This window comes from Triturus cristatus, chromosome 4_1, assembly GCF_964204655.1.
Source record: "Triturus cristatus chromosome 4_1, aTriCri1.1, whole genome shotgun sequence".
Classification (NCBI taxonomy): Eukaryota; Metazoa; Chordata; class Amphibia; order Caudata; family Salamandridae; genus Triturus; species Triturus cristatus.
The window spans coordinates 495453208-495472176 of NC_140585.1; the positions used below are offsets into that span (position 1 = coordinate 495453208).

The window sequence follows — 18969 nt, forward strand, 5'->3', positions numbered from 1 at the left end:
AAAGAAAAATTTCCTAGCTATCATAACGGAAAGTTTCCACTCTATTAAGGATTCAGAGACCAGGATTATGCTGTCCTTTCTTCATTTTCATTACACAGCAGCCATGTTAACCAGTAACCACAAAGGTAAACAAAAAACTTCATTTCCCATAACCAAAATGGAAGAAACTGAAGTTCATAAAAAAAATCAGTCAAGTATCCAATCGGGGAGTGTCATGCTATATAAGCCGTCTTGTCCCTTGTCATTTGCCCTCTTTCTTCTTGCGACCAACTCGCCAGTGGAAGTTCCTCAGTCCTGTTTTGAAGAATCCATTCCTGCAATATAGAGACCATTGGTGATCCTGGGAAGCAGATCCCAAAGTCAACAACAAATAATGAAGTTCTAGAGAGCAAATGTGCGTACCCTGAAAATACAGTAAAGTCATACCAAAGGATCAAGAACTGCGCACACTTGACCAGGAATCAAGTGAAAAGCATACCATACAGCAGAAATCATCTTAAAGATATTCAAAACCCTTTAATTACGTTTGTGCGAGATCCAAGAACCCGGGTGGGAGATCACATATGCCAGGGTGGGTTAATCCTCGCCTCAGAGTCCTTAATAGAATTTAAATTTCCATTGTGATAGCTAGGAAGTTTTTTATTATCTGGGAGGACCCAGAGGTGCGATTTATGCTAGTCCGATGCTTGTCCACTACCTCAGTCGCAAATGGAGAAGACTGGTTTGAAATAATACATTTTAAAGGTCAAAGCCGAAGACCAGTCTGCTGCATTCAAGATATCCTCCGAACTGGCTCCCAGAACAAAAGCTTTGAAGGCCATTGCTCCCTGGGCAGAGTGCGCATCGAACATCTTGGTGTCTATTCCTGCCTCCTGCATGATCCAGCGCACCCACCTTGCTATGGTCGGTGAGGAGACTGCTCAGAAAGGCTTTCTTGGAGCAATTAAAAGTTGCTTTTCCTGTGGGGCCGAAGCTCCACTGTCATACACTCCTATACCTTGAGACATCTGACAATGCACAGCTTTGGTACCTCTGAAAAAGCCAGGTATAAAATTACTCCAGAATTACATTTGGTTCGTCTGATGAAAGGTAACTCCTTCCAGAGTGAAAAACCTTCCTGTGATGTCTTCAGCTCTAACATCAGAAAACCTCCTACAGTAGATAAGGCACAGCAGAACGGCTAACTTAGCTGATAACTGCTTCCGGGAGAGGTATCTGTTACATGGCCATAAGGATAGGAAATTTAACATCTTATTCACGTCCTAGAAGACCGAGTACCTGGGTTCAGGAGGCAAAGAGAGCCAAATACTGTGAAGATGTTCACCCACTATTGTGTCTGCTATTGCTTCATGGCCTGCAGAAATCATGGATCTAAACCTATTCACTGATCTGTAGGCCATACCTCCTGCAGCTTAAGAGGCCCTAAAATTCAGGATGTGAACAATGTCCGTCCCCATGGGATCCAGCCTCCATTGCAGACACCAACCCACCCAACAAGACCAGGCGGAACGGTACCTCTTAACGGTGCCCTCCGCCCAAGTCTGCGAGAGGAGGTCTGCTGTGTCTCTCGATAAGCCTGGGACTTGCCATCTTGCCCTGTAATCCTCCATGCCATAAGTTGAAAGTGTCAGTTTGTGATCAGAGGGTGAGGATTCCCTGATGGATCGGCGAGAAGTTGAGAGACTGGGGTAGACTGATTGGAGAATCCCAAGAAAGTTCCATCAGAACTGGAAACCACACTTGCGACTTCCACATTGGGGTGATCAACTCCACATCCGCCTTCTGCCTGCACACATGATCATTGCGAATGGGGGAAAGGCATAATTTGGCTCTCGAGTTCAATCCTGAAGGAATGCATCGGTCACCACTGCCCCTGAGTCCGGCTTCGAGCTCATGTACTGGGAAAGCTGGTGGTCGAGGTGGGATGCCAACAAGTCAGTCGTGAATGAACTCTAATTGGAGCATAGGGACTCGAACATAATTGGAAGAAGGTGCCACTGGCAGGAACCCCTGAGATGGCGAGAGTGCCAACCCGCAACTTGGTTGGACGAGCCTGGGAGAGGTTCTGACATCACCGAGACTTGGTGTTTGATGCAATACTCCCAAAAGTCTTATGCCAGGTTGGAGAGATTCTACGACCTGGTGTTACCTAGATGGTTGATGTAGCGGACCACCGCCATGTTGTCCACTTTTAGCAGAACGCACGTCTGGACCCGGTCCCTGGTCTAACATTTGACTGCAAAGGAACTGGTCATCAATTCCAGGCAGTCGATGTTTAGGGATTGTTAATCTGTGGACCAAACTCTGCCTGTGGTAAATTGACCTCAGCGAGACCCCTATCCGGAACCGCTGGCGTCTGACTCGAAGACCAGGTCTGGGTGGGAACCAAAAATGGTGCACCCATTCCACACCTCCATGTGGGATAGCCACCACTGAAGCTCTTCTGTGGCCTCCTCCGATAGGTGAATAAACTGGGAGTATGTGAGGCCCCGACGAAGGTGAGATAAACCTCCAGGACTGCAGGAGCTTCACTGCCATCTGAAGGCCTTTGAGCATTGATCCATCAACCGCATATTGTCCAGGTATACAATCATGCATATACCGGACTCCCTCAAGCTCTCTGACTGTTTTTTTAACCTTAGGGAAACACCATGGGGCCGACGATAGTCCAAAAGGTAGATAGGTGAACTCGAACGCTTGTCCCTGCCATTGAAATTGGAGGACACGCCTGTGCAGGGGTAAAATTGGCACCGTGAGGTCCAACCGGACCATCCAGTTGTTGGTACAAAGCAGGTCTAGGAGGAGGTGAAGTCCCTCCATCTTGAAGTTGCTGTACACCAGCCACTCATTGAATTCTCCGACATTGATCACAGGGTGCTGGCCACTGTCCTGCTTCTGGACCAAAAATGGATTGCTTATAAAACCTGACAGATGGGGTTACTAGTGACAAATTGCTCCTTTTGCCAGGAGCTCCTGAACCTCCCACTGTATCAGTGAGGCCTCCTGCCCAGAGAATGTGATGGGAAGGGAGTGGGGTTGGTTGAAAGGGGGACCTGTAGAACTCTATATGGAACCCCTGAACTGTTTGAAGCACCCAGGCGTCTGACGTGATCATCCGCCATTTATTGCACCTCCTGCCAGTAGAGACCCGAAAGATCATAGTCCATGCACTTGTGACATCACGCTTGGATTACGTTAACAGCTTATGTCTGAGTATTCTGGCTTTCCTGACTCAAAGACTCCAAATGATACAGAATGCGGAGGCCAGGTTGATTTCGTCATCACATCTCCCCCTCCACCCCCATTTGAAGCAGCTTCATTGGCTTCCGGTTGCTAAGAGGGTTGAGTTCAAAGCCCGTGCATTGGCATTCAGAGCCATTAGGGGCAAAGGTCCACAATGCCTGAGAAATAGGCTTCATCCATACCACCAGGAGAGAGCCTTGAGACCTAATCACCTGTGACTCTTGCGCATCCTGAGGTTTGCCAAGGTTTGTTGAGGTGGCAGGTCTTCCTCGGTTCTGACGGCCAGGCTTTGGAACACCTTGCCTATCCATCTTCGCATGGCCGAGTCCGAACACTGTTTCAGGACATATTTTAAAACGTGGCTCTTTAATCAAGTGTAGATATGAGTGGCCGACCCTGTTCTTTAGTCTTGCTTTTTAGCGCCGGGACGTCTCTCCTGAGGTAGCCATGTGCTGTAAATGACTTTGATTGAAAAACTCACTGTGGGAATTTGCATTGGGTCCTCCTCTGAGGGGTCTGTTGTGCTGACCTCTGTGGCACGATCGCCCCCTGGTGGGATAGAATCCCCCAAATTGAGCAGTCATGCCATTGTTCTCACTGTGAAGCTTGACCTCTGCCGAGGCGGTGTATTGGGAACGACCAGCCGAGCACCCCATGAATAATGTGTTCTAGAATGCTCTATGTTCCCCCAAATTTTCTTGGGGGTGGGGAGAGGAGGTCCCTCCCAAAGGCCCCCTTATAGTGGTCAGGCTTGCTCGCTTGCTGTTTGCCATATGGGGGCTAGTTTGACAAAATTTGCCTGGGCTGCTTTAGGTTCCCTGTCCATCCCTGACTGCCAATATAATGTCCTCCATCTTAGAACCCAAAGAATAAGCTTTTGATGCCGTAGCACTTCTCACTGAATGTGCCCCAAATCTGAAAACATCAATCCCAGCTTCTGACAAAATCCATTGAACCAACCTGGCCAGGGTTGCCAAGGTCAGTGGTCTATGATGTTTCTGAAGGGCAATGAATAATTGTCCCATAGAGTACAGTCTTAACTCCTGGTAGCACTATTTAAGCATTGTACCACTTACAACTTTTGGTTGTTGGAAAGGCTAGGTAAGAGATGCCTCACAAATATGTCTGTGAATTTAGAAATACTAAATGAGCTCTGTCTGGAGAAAATATTCTACCTGTCAAATCTAGGTCCTGCACCTTAGAAACCCTTCTAAAAGAAATGAAACAAAAGAACATTGTCGATTTCACAAACATTTGTTTCCTAGTTAAATCCGTATTGTTTAGTCACCTCTTAAGGAACCTTAACACCATAGTGACATGCCATTATATATGGTATCTGTGTTTGAGAGGAGAACAGAGTCTAATTCCCCTCATCAATTTCTGTACCTATAGGATGTTTACCCACAGGCTTACCTTCCATTGGATTATACTGAAACAGCAAAGTTATTTTCTGACCTGTAAGCCAGCCCATCTGCTGCCTTCTGTGATACAAAATTCACTACTCGATTCAATTCAGCTCCTTAGGTTTCCCCATGCTGTCGTTGCACCAGCATACCCATCTCTTCCATGCAGAAGACCATCACTGGTGAGTATTGGATGACCATACCTGTTGGATGTAAAACTCCACTTGCTGCAATATTCCTCGCATTCTCCATTGTTCCCCTAAAACCTGCAGGCCATGACAGTGAGATCACTTTCGGGAAGTCAGTCTCAAGAGCGGAAGGAGGCAAGACATCTCCAGAAAAACTAGAAACCAGGGTTGCGCTCTTTAAATCGGAGCCACCAGATCCAAGTCTGCTATCTGATTTATAACTTGAGATATGACTATCTAAATCATCAGGAATGGTAGAGATTCAGATTCCCATTCCAGTTCTGAAGGAGCACATCTGTTGCTTTTGCCATGAGATCCAACCTCTAACTGAAGAATATGTTCGAGGCATATGAGCTGCAGATTACACACTTTTGCATAGATCGCCATCTGGTGTTGGACCCGGATGTTTGCAGCTTGTTTTTCCTCTTGGAAAGTCTTTGGAAGTCACGAGGTCGGTGACTCCTCCTTTGATTCGTATTGCGCATGGGCTTCGGCTCCATCCTCAGATTGTTGTTGGCTCGGATGTAATACTTCGCGCTCCGGTTCCGAACTTTTCAAGTTCAACGATCGACGCAAAATCCTCGCTCATCGGTATTCTTCAGATCCAGATCTCCTCAATCACCTTCTCTTCGACACTTCTTCGATTCCAGTCGTCGACGGCGGCCTTCGGGCCTATCCCAGCTCCGGCCTCGGCTGATGGAAAGAACTCCATTCAAGAAGTGTCCTCGATGTGGGTCCAAATTCCCCCACACCGATCTTCATGAGGTGTGCAACCTCTGCCTCTCCCCTGAACACGAGGCTCGAGACTGTCCCGCCTGCAAGTCTTTTAGATCGAAAAAGACTATTCGAGATTGAAGGGCCAGACGCAACATGGCGCACGCCTCGACCTCCGCTCCAGTCGACATCTTCGGGGACGCCGCCGAAGCTCCGGCACAGCAGCACACCGAAGAAGAAGACCTCGTCAGTGCTTCCGAAGCCGACGACTCAGATGTAGAGGACATCACCACGGCGCAGAGGGTCGTGAGTACCATACCCCCTCCCACACCCACGCCCACACCCAAAAAGGCTCCGGTCACGCCTTCGGGCATAGGCAAGACCAAAGACACTGCTTCAAACACCCCACCTTCGGGCCCGGTGAAGAAGCCACATAAGCCTTCCGGTGGCTCGGGCCCGAGCCAGCCTTCCAGCGGTGCCGAAAAACACACTTCTTATAATAAACAACAGGAGCATAAACCCTTAAACCTCGTTGAGACTGGGGTAATAGTATAAGAAACAACAATGATTCTCAACAGGTATCATTTAAACAAGACAGATAAGTCATATGTACAAGACATTACAATAGGAATAAGGAAGACTCTGAAAGAATTAGGTAGAAAAAGGTCATGATGTATTAGATCAAAAAAGGTTTTACAAAAATGACATACAATAATGTAAATAAACAAAATAATGGAACAGTTGTATCAGCACTGTACGTAAAATGAATGACGTATAAGAACAACCCGAACTTGTACTTGGTGCTTAGAAGTGTACGTGACACGAAGACGGCGACGCAAGTGACAAGGTGAAGTCAGCTGAGGACGGCGCAGAGTGAAGTGATGGTGAAATTTAGAAAATATATACACAGGTTCTGAATTTAATTTCTTTACAGTAGAATTACTTGAATATACAAAATAAGGAACCATAGGGCCATCAGTTTAAGCTGAGGAGTCGACGGCGTTTCGATCCGAGCAATTTGGGATCATCATCAGGACTGGGCTGTCATATTCAAAAAGTGCTGGACGTGGGTAATTGGAGAGGAATCCAGGGAAAAACACACTTCGGCACCAAAAAAGAAGACGGCCTCTACCTCGACACCGAGCTCCGTACCAAAGCCCTCTGGGTGGAAACGAGGCCTTTCGGTGCCGACCAAATCACACAAGGCCCACGGCACCGACACTCCCGCGCCGAAGTCCACCTCGGCGCCGACTAAAAGATCGGAGGTTTCTAAGAAGCACACAGACCAGCCCAAAAAGTCATCGGCCCCGAAACCTTCGGCGCCGACGGAACAACCATTGTCACAGGAACTGTTTACGCCGGATCCCTTGCAAAAGACACTTACCAAGGATCCAAAAATTGGACATTTGACGCTCTCTTCTAAAAAGAGACACTTGGACAAACCGGCTCCGCCTCCACCTCCAAAGAGGAAGGACTCTGCTACCTCCCCTTTCAGAATTCCTTCCCCACCTCCTCCACCCTCTACACCTCCGCCCACCCCCCCACCTTCTCCACCCCATCGCTCACCGACCCCGTCTCCAGACGATGATCAGGGGGACCCATATTATCCAGGGAATGTGCCACAAGACCCCACCCCTACAGGATCCCCAGACCCTTGGGAAGACTATAATAATCCAGACATTCCAGATGTCCCACAAGATGACCTTTACCCATCCAGGCCATCACCATCGGAAGACTCATTAGGTTTCCATCACCTACTCCAGAGGGCGGCACATTATCACGGGGTAGAACTACACACTGACCCGGTAGAGGAGGATTTCCTCCTCGACACCTTTGATACCGCACATAGGTCTACAGCTATACTACCTATGCTCAAGGGGGTAATAAAACATGCACCAGAGGTTTTTAAAGACCCAGTTAGGGCTAGGGTCATTAACCCACGTATAGAGAAGAATTATAAAGCTGCCCCCACAGATCCTGCCTATATCAAATGGCCGGCGCCACTGGATTCCCTAGTGGTTTCCACTGCACGGAAGAGGTCAAACTCCCAGGCGTCAGGGGAAGCACCACCGCCTGACAAGGAGTCAAAGCTACTAGACGCGTCAGGAAAGCGCACTGCGTCACAGGCAGCCAATATATGGCGTATCGCCAACACTCAAGCGCTATTGGCCAGATACGACCGAGCACATTATGATGAGTTAGAGACCATCATGCACCATCTTCCAGAAAAATGCAGAAATAGGGCCAATGAATTAATTCAAGAGGGTAAAACCATAACCAACACCTCTATAAGATGTGCCCTAGACGCAGCAGACAAAGCCTCCAGGGCCATTAACACTAGTGTCCTCCTCCGCCGTCATGCCTGGCTCAGAATCTCAGGTTTTAAGCCTGAGGTGCAGGCCTCCATTCTAAACCATCCCTTTGACCAAGAACATCTATTCGGTCCAAAGGTGGATGAGGCCCTGGAGAAAATGAAGAAGGACACAGATACGGCAAAATCTATGGGAGCCCTGCAGTCACACCCTCCTAGACGCTCCTTTCGCCGCTCTTCCTTTCGGGGTACCGCCAGAGGATACTCCTCAGATAGCGCGTCCACTTCCTACAAATCCCCTGCTCAATCCACCTTTACAAGGGGTTATCAAAGGGGCGGATATAGGGGCAATAACAATAAAGGCAGAGGCAAAACAAATACCGCCCGCTCTGCCACACCGCCTACCCAATGACTTCCCCCTGCTCCCTCCAAACCATCCCACTCCGGTCGGGGGCAGGCTACAAAATTTCCTTCACGTCTGGGAGACCATCACCTCAGACAGATGGGTGACCCAAATTATTAGTTCAGGGTACTGTCTAGAATTAACATCTACCCCCCCCAAACATTCCACCCAGACAACGCCCAATGTCATAAGAACATTCCACGTTACTAAAGCAGGAGGTAACCTCCCTCCTACAAAAACATGCCATAGAACAAGTCCCCGCCAATCAGCAAAATTTAGGGGTCTACTCCCTGTATTTTCTGATACCAAAAAGAGACGAGACTCTACGACCTATTTTAGATCTCAGGCCTCTAAACACTTACATACATTCGGACCATTTTCACATGGTAACCCTTCAACAGGTTCTTCCGCTCCTCTCCCAGAACGACTTTCTCACCACACTGGACTTGAAAGACGCATACATTCACATTCCGGTACACCATGCTCACAGAAAGTACCTCAGATTTGTAGTGGACAGGCAACACTACCAGTTCAAGGTGCTCCCATTCGGGGTCACAACAGCACCAAGGGTATTCACCAAGTGCCTAGCGGTAGTGGCAGCACACCTCAGAAGACAGCACATTCACGTCTTCCCATATTTGGACGACTGGCTAATAAAAGCCACGTCCTACAACCAATGTGTACACCACACCGCCACTACAATCCAACTACTTCACCAGCTAGGTTTCACGGTGAACCAACAAAAGTCCCAGCTGATACCATCCCACACAAAGCAATACCTCGGTGCCACCATAGACACCTCAAAAGCCATAGCCTATCCCAATCCTGCCAGGATTGCAAGCATCCAGGCTTTGCGTCAAAGATTCATACCTCAACACTCTCTCCCAGCAAGAGTGTTTATGCAACTAATAGGGATGATGGCCTTGCATTTTCATAGTGCCTCATGCAAGACTCCAGATGCGTCCACTCCAGGAGTGCTTAGCACGCCAGTGGAACCAGGCCCAGGGGCAACTGACAGATCTGGTGTTGGTAGACGGTCGCACCCATCGCTCTCTGCAGTGGTGGAACACCATAAATCTTTCCAGAGGTCGACCGTTCCTGGACCCGGTTCCACAAATAATCCTAACAGACGCATCGCTCTCCGGCTGGGGAGCTCATCTGTTACACCTCACAGTGCAGGGCACATGGACGCCGCAACAAAAGTTACTCCACATCAACCATCTGGAGTTACTGGCAATCTTTCTAGCCCTAAAATCCTTTCAGACACAGATTTCAGGCAAGGCAGTCCTGATTCGCACAGACAACATGACTGCCATGTACTACATTCAAAAACAGGGGGGCACACACTCTCCACAGCTCTCTCAACTAGCACAGAGCATATGGAGATGGGCAATTCCACACAAAATCTTTCTCCTAGCCCAACAAGTCCCAGGAGTCCAAAACACCATGGCAGATCTGCTCAGCAGACAGACGCAGCAGATCCACGAGTGGGAACTTCACCCACAGGTTCTTCACCCGTTGTTTCAGATGTGGGGGCATCCTCAGATAGACCTCTTCGCCACCCACGAAAACAAAAAATGCCCAAGCTTCGCCGCCAGATACCCACACCCATTGTCCAAAGGCAATGCGATATGGATGAACTGGTCAGGCAAATTTGCGTACGCCTTTCCACCTCTCCCACTAATTCCATTAGTGGTGCGAAAGCTACAACAGCACTCCCTCGCACTCATCCTAGTAGCTCCAACATGGGCCAGACAACCGTGGTACACCACGCTGCTGGAACTCTCGGTAGTGCCACACCAAAAGTTACACCTCTCACCATGCCTCCTAACCCAGAACCATGGAGAGATCAGGCACCTGGACCCAGCTCAGCTCAACTTTGCGATCTGGCTCCTGAGATCCTAGAATTTGGATACCTTAACCTTACCCCTGACTGCATGAACATTATCAGAGAAGCTAGACGCCCTACTACTAGGGCCTGCTACGCTCCAAAGTGGAAAAGATTTGTTGTTTACTGCCATAGCAACACAATCAACCCTCTAGACGTATCTATACAGCACATCATATGTTACTTGCTCCATCTACAAAGGTGTAACCTAGCATATACATCCATTCGGTTACACCTCGCAGCAATTGCTGCTTACCTACAGAACAGACAGCACCTATCACTTTTCAGGGTGCCTGCCATTAAAGCCTTCATGGAAGGCCTCAAACTTATAATTCCACCCAAGTACCACCCTCACCTGTGTGGAACTTAAATATAGTTCTCACAAGGCTAATGGGACTGCCTTTCGAACCTTTGCATAAATGTGAACTGCAATTTCTCACATGGAAAACAGCCTTTCTTGTAGCCATCACTTCCCTATACAAGAACCTTTTCTGCAAATGCACCAGAACAAGGTTGTCCTCCGTACCAACCCAAAATTCCCACCCAAAGTCATTTCCCCCTTCCATCTAAACCAATCGGTAGAATTACCGTTTTTTTTTTTCTCGCAACCTCAAACTGTTGCAGAAAGGGCTCTACACACGCTAGATGTTAAAAGGGCCTTACTTTACTATATCCAGAGAACACAACCTTTCAGAAAGACCAAACAACTGTTTCTCTTTCTCTCCACCACATAAAGGCAACCCTATCTCTAAATCAGGGATAGCTAGGTGGATTGTAAAATGCATACAGATTTGCTTCCACAAGGCAAAACGAACGCTATCTGTTCCCCCTAAAGCCCACTCTACAAGGAAGATAGGGGCTTCTATGGCTTTTCTAGGGAACATCCCATTAGATGATATCTGCAAACATGGTCAACACCGCACACTTTCACAAAACATTACTGTGTAGATGTGCAAACCAAGCAACAAGCTAGTGTGGGCCAGGCTGTACTAAAAACACTATTCCAAACCACTGCAACGGATACTGGTGGTCGCCGCTAGGGTTGGGTACTGCTATATAGTCTATGCAAAAGTGTGTAATCTGCAGCTCGTATGCCTCGAACGGAATATGCTACTTACCAGTATGCATCTGTTCTTGGCATGTAGAGCTGCAGATCTACACACGCCCACCCGCCTCCGTTCCAGTCTATCTTATTTAGATACAACACACATGGGTTTCTTCACTATTATTACTACGCTCCATCTTTCCCTGCTGGCGAAAAACAATCTGAGGATGGAGCCGAAGCCCATGCGCAATACGAACCATAGGAGGAGTCACCGACCTCGTGACTTCCAAAGACTTTCCAAGAGGAAAAACAAACTGCAAACATCCGGGCCCTACACCAGATGGCGATCTATGCAAAAGTGTGTAGATCTGCAGCTCTACATGCCAAGAACAGATGCATACTGGTAAGTACCACATTCCTTTCTGCTGCCTGTTCAACCTGGCAGTAAATAGGTCTATTGCACACGGACCCTGCTGGAAAGTTGCCCTTTCTACAGGGTCACCCCGGAATAATTTTCCTTTTGCTGAACCCTATTTTTGCTGCCTGTAGAACTCTACACTTTTTACAGTTTAGTGGTAAAGTGCTTGTGCTCCTCCTTTCAACATGACGAAATTGGTATACGCCTAATTGGTTTGTTTAAATATAGGTCCTTAGTATATGATATTAAGTGCTGCCAGAGGACTGCAGCACTCATTGTGCCATCCACTGCAGTGACCCTCTAAAGCATGTCTCTAGGTTCAGCCAATAGCCTGTCTGTGCAGGTTATAACTGCAGATTCGACCTATCAAAACAGGCCTAAACCTTTTTAACAGGCCTAAACCTTCCATCTAAATAATTGTATGTCACCTTTAAGTAGGCCTTATTGCCCATAGGGCTGGGTGCATGGTATTTAAAAGTAGCACATGTAAAGGTTTATTGGTAAACGTGTCCCAGTGAAAATGCCCCCAAAGCTATTTTCACAGTAGCAGGGTTGTCTGCTCTATTGAAGAGCATACTCTAGTCACTGTAAGCTTACTCTGCATTTTGCTCTCTCTCTCTCTCTTCTGTCAACCAATAATTTGCAGTTCAATGGTGTGAATAAGGACCAAATTTGTCCCCAGGATATGGACAAAAGACCTTGGATGTGGGCAGGTGTTATGCCCTTGATAGGAAAGAAGGCTTGTGGCCTGGGACCAAGGACTTGATTAACTTCAAGGAGATGGATGTAGCTAACACCCAGGCCTGAATCCTTCTTTTGTCCCTGCAGCCAGACCTGCATATTGGGCCTCTTGACGTCCGTGTGAGATCCTGCTAGATTGTCAAGACCTGCGTTGACCGGTCTTCTGGGGGTATTTCAAAGGACATTGGGGGTGCACATAAAGAAGGTAAACAATGCAAAAACAAATTGTGTATCCACTGTCTGGTTGCTGAAAGCTCAGCTTTGTACTATCAGATGTCCGTCTGAGTTTCTTGGGTGTACAGGGACTGTACACAACTGGATTTTGTTGCTAGATGTGGAAGGACACTAGGATTACCATAGTGCACTGCCCGCTAGCACACTGCCAGCCTTCAGAGCCCAAATTGAGTCTGGCCCAAGATTTGTACCATCTTGAAAATGCCCAAAGCGGCTCTGGTTAGCCCCGGGAACCTTTACCCTGTTGGTTAGGGATTTCCCAAGGGTCATTCCCACCGCTAACTTGTGGCAGGCTTAAATATGGTATCTCCAGGCACCCACTTCAGATCACTCTAGGACCTGTGGACGATCAGAAGAGGACTGAACCTGCTGTCTGAGACCTGAGAAGAGCCTAGTAGACTGGACCAGCTCATACACAGGACAAAGACATGGGCTCCAAGGGTCATAAGACTGACAACCTGTTGAAGCTACAGGGACACAACAAGCTACAAGAGGCGTTTTCCTTCAACTGCCCAGTTGAGTAGAGGAAACTGGACTTGGCCTGGATCCTCTTTTTGGCCTCTACCTGCCACCCTATGTATCTCCAAGTGCCTCCCCTGAGGTCCTGGGGTCTGTAGAAATGTACTTTGTGGTGGATTGGAACCTAAAAGACTAAAGTCAGAAGGTAGAATCTATAACCAGGATGAACCTGTTTAATGTATCCTGATAGCACTGGTCCGCCTAGGTCCTTTTCTATTGTGACCACTGACTATCATTGGCACTTTCTGCTTCTTGGCACTATCTCTACTTAACATTAACAAAATTCATCTCTGTGGTTCCCCCTTATTGGATTGTTGTCACTTTGTGTTATTTTGTTTATTGCATTTTACTCCATTGTTCGAATTAGTTTTTGGGACTTTGTTTTGCATTTCAACTTTTATTGGTGTTTTAGTGCTGCATGAATACTTTTCGCATTGCCTCCAAGTTAAGCCTTTCTGACCTGTGCCATAGCTACCAGGGGGGTTGAGGTCTGGTTTATTTAATGGCTTTAGTGATTCAACCTGACCAGGGTCGTGATTATTATTTGAGGTGGGTACATGCCCCCCTCAACTAATAACCCAATTTCTAACATACCCCAACACTTTTGAAAAGAACGGAATACGTGAGGGTGTAGCTTCCAATCGCTGTTATCTCTCAAGTATCTGGAATTTCAAACCAGAATGACATTCCATTGACCCGGAATGTATTGTGCTATCAGCAAAATCTGTTGTTGGAGACAAAAATGCTTAAAGTCCTTTACTATTTCTGCTAACAGCCGGGATCTTGTACCGCCCAACCTTTTGACTTGGCATACTGCGGAAATATTGGCTAGCTGTCCAAAGAATGCAACATTTTGCCTTCTACAACAATAAGATCTTGATGGCAAACGAAACAGCTACAAGTTCTAAATAATTTATATGAAGGTTCTACTCATCCTATATTTATTGTTGTGAAATCATTTTATTTACACAAATACCTTTTTTCACTACTACACATTTACATTTCTATTTTTCCACTACATAATGCGATTAGGATTTTGCTTGAATGCTTTAAATTTTAATTGTGAGAGAACATCTTTTTCTCTTTCCAGGTTTTGTTTGTGGCTGGCTTGGCATTTGTGATCGGTTTAGAAAGAACATATAGATTTTTCTTCCAGAAGCACAAAATGAAAGCAACCGGCTTCTTTCTTGGTGGCGTATGTGTAGTTCTAATTGGCTGGCCTTTAGTAGGCATGGTCCTTGAAATTTATGGATTTTTTCTCCTATTCAGGTAAGACCTGTTATGTAATGATTGTGAATAATGAATATAAAAGCAATTGTATGTTTTTTTCATAAAAAATTGAAAAGCTATTGTATGAGGCTACTAAGGGTAAACTTGCGTAGAGCCACTAAAGATATGCTTACCTTGCATGAGAATGTATTTTAGAGCACCAGTCAAATTAAAGGCTGTTCCGATGACAAACATGTGCATACAAATATTGGAAATGCATCTATTCCACAGTAAAATTGCTTTAACTTGCTCTTCACATAGGGCGCGTGGCCTTTGTGCTGCGTAGAGTATCGTCAAGGAGAATTGCAATTTGTGGGTAAATCAACATTCCTAAAGATGTTGCCCTCAACTAGTTATAACTTTTTAATATGGTCAATCACCATAAAAGCCCTGCAGGTGGTGTGGTGTAGTTTTGGGTCGCCTCTGCTACTCGCTGAGAGTGACAGCTGAAACCGCATATTGGCGTCACCCAAGTGCGCTGACATCAATCAGTCTGTTTCTTTCTGTGCCTTCGTACATGGATTTGGAGCAGGGTCCTTCTGTCTTTTTGACAGTCAATTAACCGTTTTGTAAATTGACTAATCCAGTGTGCAAAGAAACATGTTCCCTCTTAAAGCTGGAGAGTTCAAGCCTTGTAGGAACTGTTGCAAACAAATGTCTGTGGCAAAACTTGACGAAGTGTACCTCTGGTCTCTGGGTACAGGCCTTGATTAAGTTGTGCAGGGAATGTGCCCTGATGAGCTGAGGGAGATCTGCAGCTTCAGAGTCGAGCTGTATGTCGCCAAACTTCGCTCAAAGTCGAGGACTCCTCTCCTTTCTGCTCTTGAGGTCGGTCCCATAACAGGTTATCCGGCAGCTGTTCCTGATGCCCCTTGAATTTAGGGGTCTGTCTGCAACGCCACTACAGATTGAGGTGTTCAAAGCAGCCATGCTCTGCACTTGGTACCATACGGTTTCCCTCTAGCGTGCCTTAAGGCCCCATGGATCAGTGCAGGCATCCAATCGGGTTACTGCCAGCGGGTCTGCACTCAGCAGCATCGGTGCCTCCTAAACCCACTTCAGGTTGAGCTATGTGTGTAACTAAACGGCTGGCACTGTGATCCATGCCAGTCGCTATTGCGTCAATGGTGTTAACAGCCGCTGGAGGAGGACATCAACTCTATTGTTGTATCACACTCTGACCGGAATCAGTCTCTAATTCGGCTGACAATTAATTCTGCCACAGATCCGACACCCACAGCCCCAAAACATTTGCACTATGACAAAACAGTACCCTTGACAAGGAGTTGCCCTCCAGTGCAGAATCCGCCTTTTCGATCATGCACTTGCCCACCTGTTAACTAAACGGTGGCACGTCCTCACAGACCTGCTTTTCTTGTACTGCTCCCCACTCCTGAGAACCTGCTAGTACAGGCCTTCCATCAGCAGGGTTAACCCTAATTCTTTTCTGGCTACCTGTTCCGGAGTCAAAGTGAACTGAAGCATTTGGGAAGAGTATGTTTTCTTTCGCTATCCTCACTCTTCGTTCTGTCAATGCCAGGCACTTGCTAAGCAGGTGCTCCCATGCTTTATGACAGTTGCTAAAATCTTAAACTTAACAGCAGTACCAGAAGAATTTAGTGCTAACATATTGCCGATAATTCAAGATGGCCACAGTGCAGCCAAGTACATAATCGCGTCAAGCCTTCTAAATGGGCCTATTCATGGATCTCCCGTCTTTGGCAAGAAAGCCAACTCCACCTTTGAGCACTTTAGAGAAAGTAGAGCTACTGTCCGCGCTCTGTCTTTCTACACCCGCATAAAAGTATCCACCGTCATTTCACCCTTTTTGAGGCATCACTGTTGGTTAGAGACCGTGTCAAGGCCCACTACACCAACAGGCACCCCAGTCCTTCCGGGGCCACGGTAAGGATCCAAGAGACCGCGCCAGGGCCCGCAGGGACAGCAGATATCCAGTCCTCCACTCCTCCAGCAGTAGATTCCAAGCCGCTTTAGTTTGCCCTTAGCAGCACACAACCCCCACGTGGGGGTACAGGATCAGACATTTTCTTCACCGGTCGCAAATAATTGGATCCAACTGGTGGGTCCTGCAGCTAGTCTAACGAGGCTATTCCCTCCTGTCCCGTTGCATCTCCCACCCTCATCCGAGCAGCTTTCAAAGGACCATTTGTCTCTTTTACTGCAGGTCTTTCAGGCTCTTTTGGACAAAGGAGTCATAGAGAGAGGGTCCTGTCCTCTGAGGTCTGAACTGGGTGCTACTCCTGATATTTCCTTATGCCGCAGAAGGGCAAGGGCTTCTGTCCCATTGTAGACATTCATCCACTTAATTTCTCCCTCCAGAAGGACATATTCACGATGCTCATGCTGGCCCAGATTCTATCTGCCCTGGATCCTGGAGACTGAATGGTGAAGTTGGGCCTACGTGATGCCTATTTCCATAGGCCTACAGAAGCTACCATAACATAACATGTATTTGTAAAGTGCACATTCATCCAGAAGCGTATCTCACGCTGAATAACAGCTGTTTATTGTTGCCCAACTCAAAGGATAAAATGCTGAGTGGACCTGCCAGGATTTGCACCTGTGACCATGACATTGAACACACGCCTCTACAGTGGACGTATTAGTCCACTAAGCCACCAGACCCAGCATCTGTGCCAGTGGTACAGGATGGGCCAGTAGCATTTTCAGTTTGCCATGCTCTGTTTTGCCCTCACCAGTGCCCCTCAAGTGTTGGCAGAAATGATTCCAGTGTTTGTAGTGCACCTTTAGAGATCAGGGGTACCAGTCTTCCTGTACCTCGACAACTGGCTGTTGAAGGCGTGCTCACTGAAGTTAGTCATGGACCACCTCTAGATGATATCAAACGTCCTAACATCTTTGGGCTCACGTCAACCTGCTAATGCACATTTGATTCCTCCACAGAGGCTCCCTTTCATCAGAGCCATCCTCTTTACTGTGCGCTTCCAGGCCTTCTCTCCAGGTTAATGAGTCCCAGGCATTCGGGCTATGATCCTGATGTTTCAGCCTCTGTTCTCTGTCTCAGTGAGAATTGGTGGCTTCTTTTTTTGGCCTCCTGTATCCTGCTTGTCGACCATGCTAGATGGGACAGGCAGGCTTTGCAATGAGATCTGAAGTCTCAGTGGGTTCAGCACCAGCTGAACTCGTTGCACTCCATGCAAAAGATTTGCAGTGGTGGCTACTCAACCACAGTTGGACCAGCAGCAGACCATTCTTTGTACCCCACTCAGAGGTGATGGTGTGAATGATGCGTTACTGCTGGGTTTGGAAAGGTCATCTGGGAGAGGCGGAGATCAGAGGACTCTGGTCTCCGATGGAGACCTCCCTCCACATCAACCTGCTGGGGTTTTGGGTCATTTGCATGGTGTTGAAAGTTTTCCTACGGTCCTTGAAGGGGAGGCTGGTTCAGGTCCTCACAGACAACATCACCGCCATATGGTATGCAACAAGAAGGGCGGGTTGGGGTCCTGAGCTCTGTGCAAGGAGGCTCTGTATCTCTGGAACTGGCTGGGTTTTCAGAGCATCTACCTGATAGTACACCCCCTGGCGGGGATCTTTGTATGCCAGGGCAGACAAACTCAGCTAGCGACACCCAATGGGACACAAATGTTATCTGCACCCAGAGATGGCGTAGGGCATCTTTGAGCAATGTGGAGATCCCTGGCTCAATCTCATTGCCACTGCTGAGAAAACCGTGTCAATACTTTTGTACATTGGAATTCCCAAGAAGGCTTTCTCTCGGAGACAGGTTGCTTTTAAAAGGGATCACAGGGCTCCTTTATGCCACCACCTCTCCTACTCCTAATTCTGAAGAACAGGAACAACTGGGCCCAAATCATCCTAGTGACTCCGGAAGGAGTGTGGACCTCAGAATCTCTAAGCATGAGCATCTGTCCTCCGAACCGGCTGCCAAATGAGGAGGCAAGGTCTGCACAATATACACAGTTGACTGCATTCGATCTATCTTCTGGGTTAGTGGATATCATGTTGGTGGCCAGGCGGCCTTCCACAAAAATATGTTGATGCCGGATGATGGGACTTGTTTGTGGTTTGGTGTGGCAGCCGTAAAATGGAACCGTTGCAGACCAAAACGTTGGAAGCATTACTGTTTGTCTTTGTCTCAGCAAGGACTTGCAATGGGCACTGTTTAAGGGTCACCTTTTGGCCCTTTCAGCCTTTTGCTCCTACCAGACCTGCCGTCGTTGTTCAAAGTACCTGTTGTGAAACATGTCCTTCAACATTTGCTCCTCATTTTTTGCCCAAAAGCGCTTTGTGATGTCCAGTGGACCTTAATCTGGTCCTTTCTTTCCTTATGTGCATCCTGTTAAACTGTTACACAGTTGAACACTTCACCTTTCACTAAAGGCAGTTTCCTCATTACAATCCCTTTACCTCATTGCGTGAGTGAGCTTCAAGCTCTTTCCGTACAGTTTCCCTACACCCCATTCTTTCAGGACAAATTGGTGCCAAAGAAAAGAGCAGCCTTTTTACTGAAGGGTGTTAATCCATTTCACACTGACCAGTCCATCAACTCCTAATGTTCTTTGCTCTGCGTCACCCCTCATAGGAGGA

General features: G+C 47.4%; 1 protein-coding gene across 1 annotated transcript in view; it reads left to right on the forward strand.

Moving 5' to 3' along the window:
• Positions 1-18969, forward strand: part of GOLT1B (golgi transport 1B) — a 190887-nt gene that overhangs the window by 97881 nt on the left and 74037 nt on the right. Inside the window, exon 3 of the mRNA XM_085652723.1 lies at positions 14198-14376. Within this exon, the coding sequence (XP_085508849.1) occupies positions 14198-14376 (179 nt within the window). The remainder of the gene's footprint in view (positions 1-14197; positions 14377-18969) is intronic.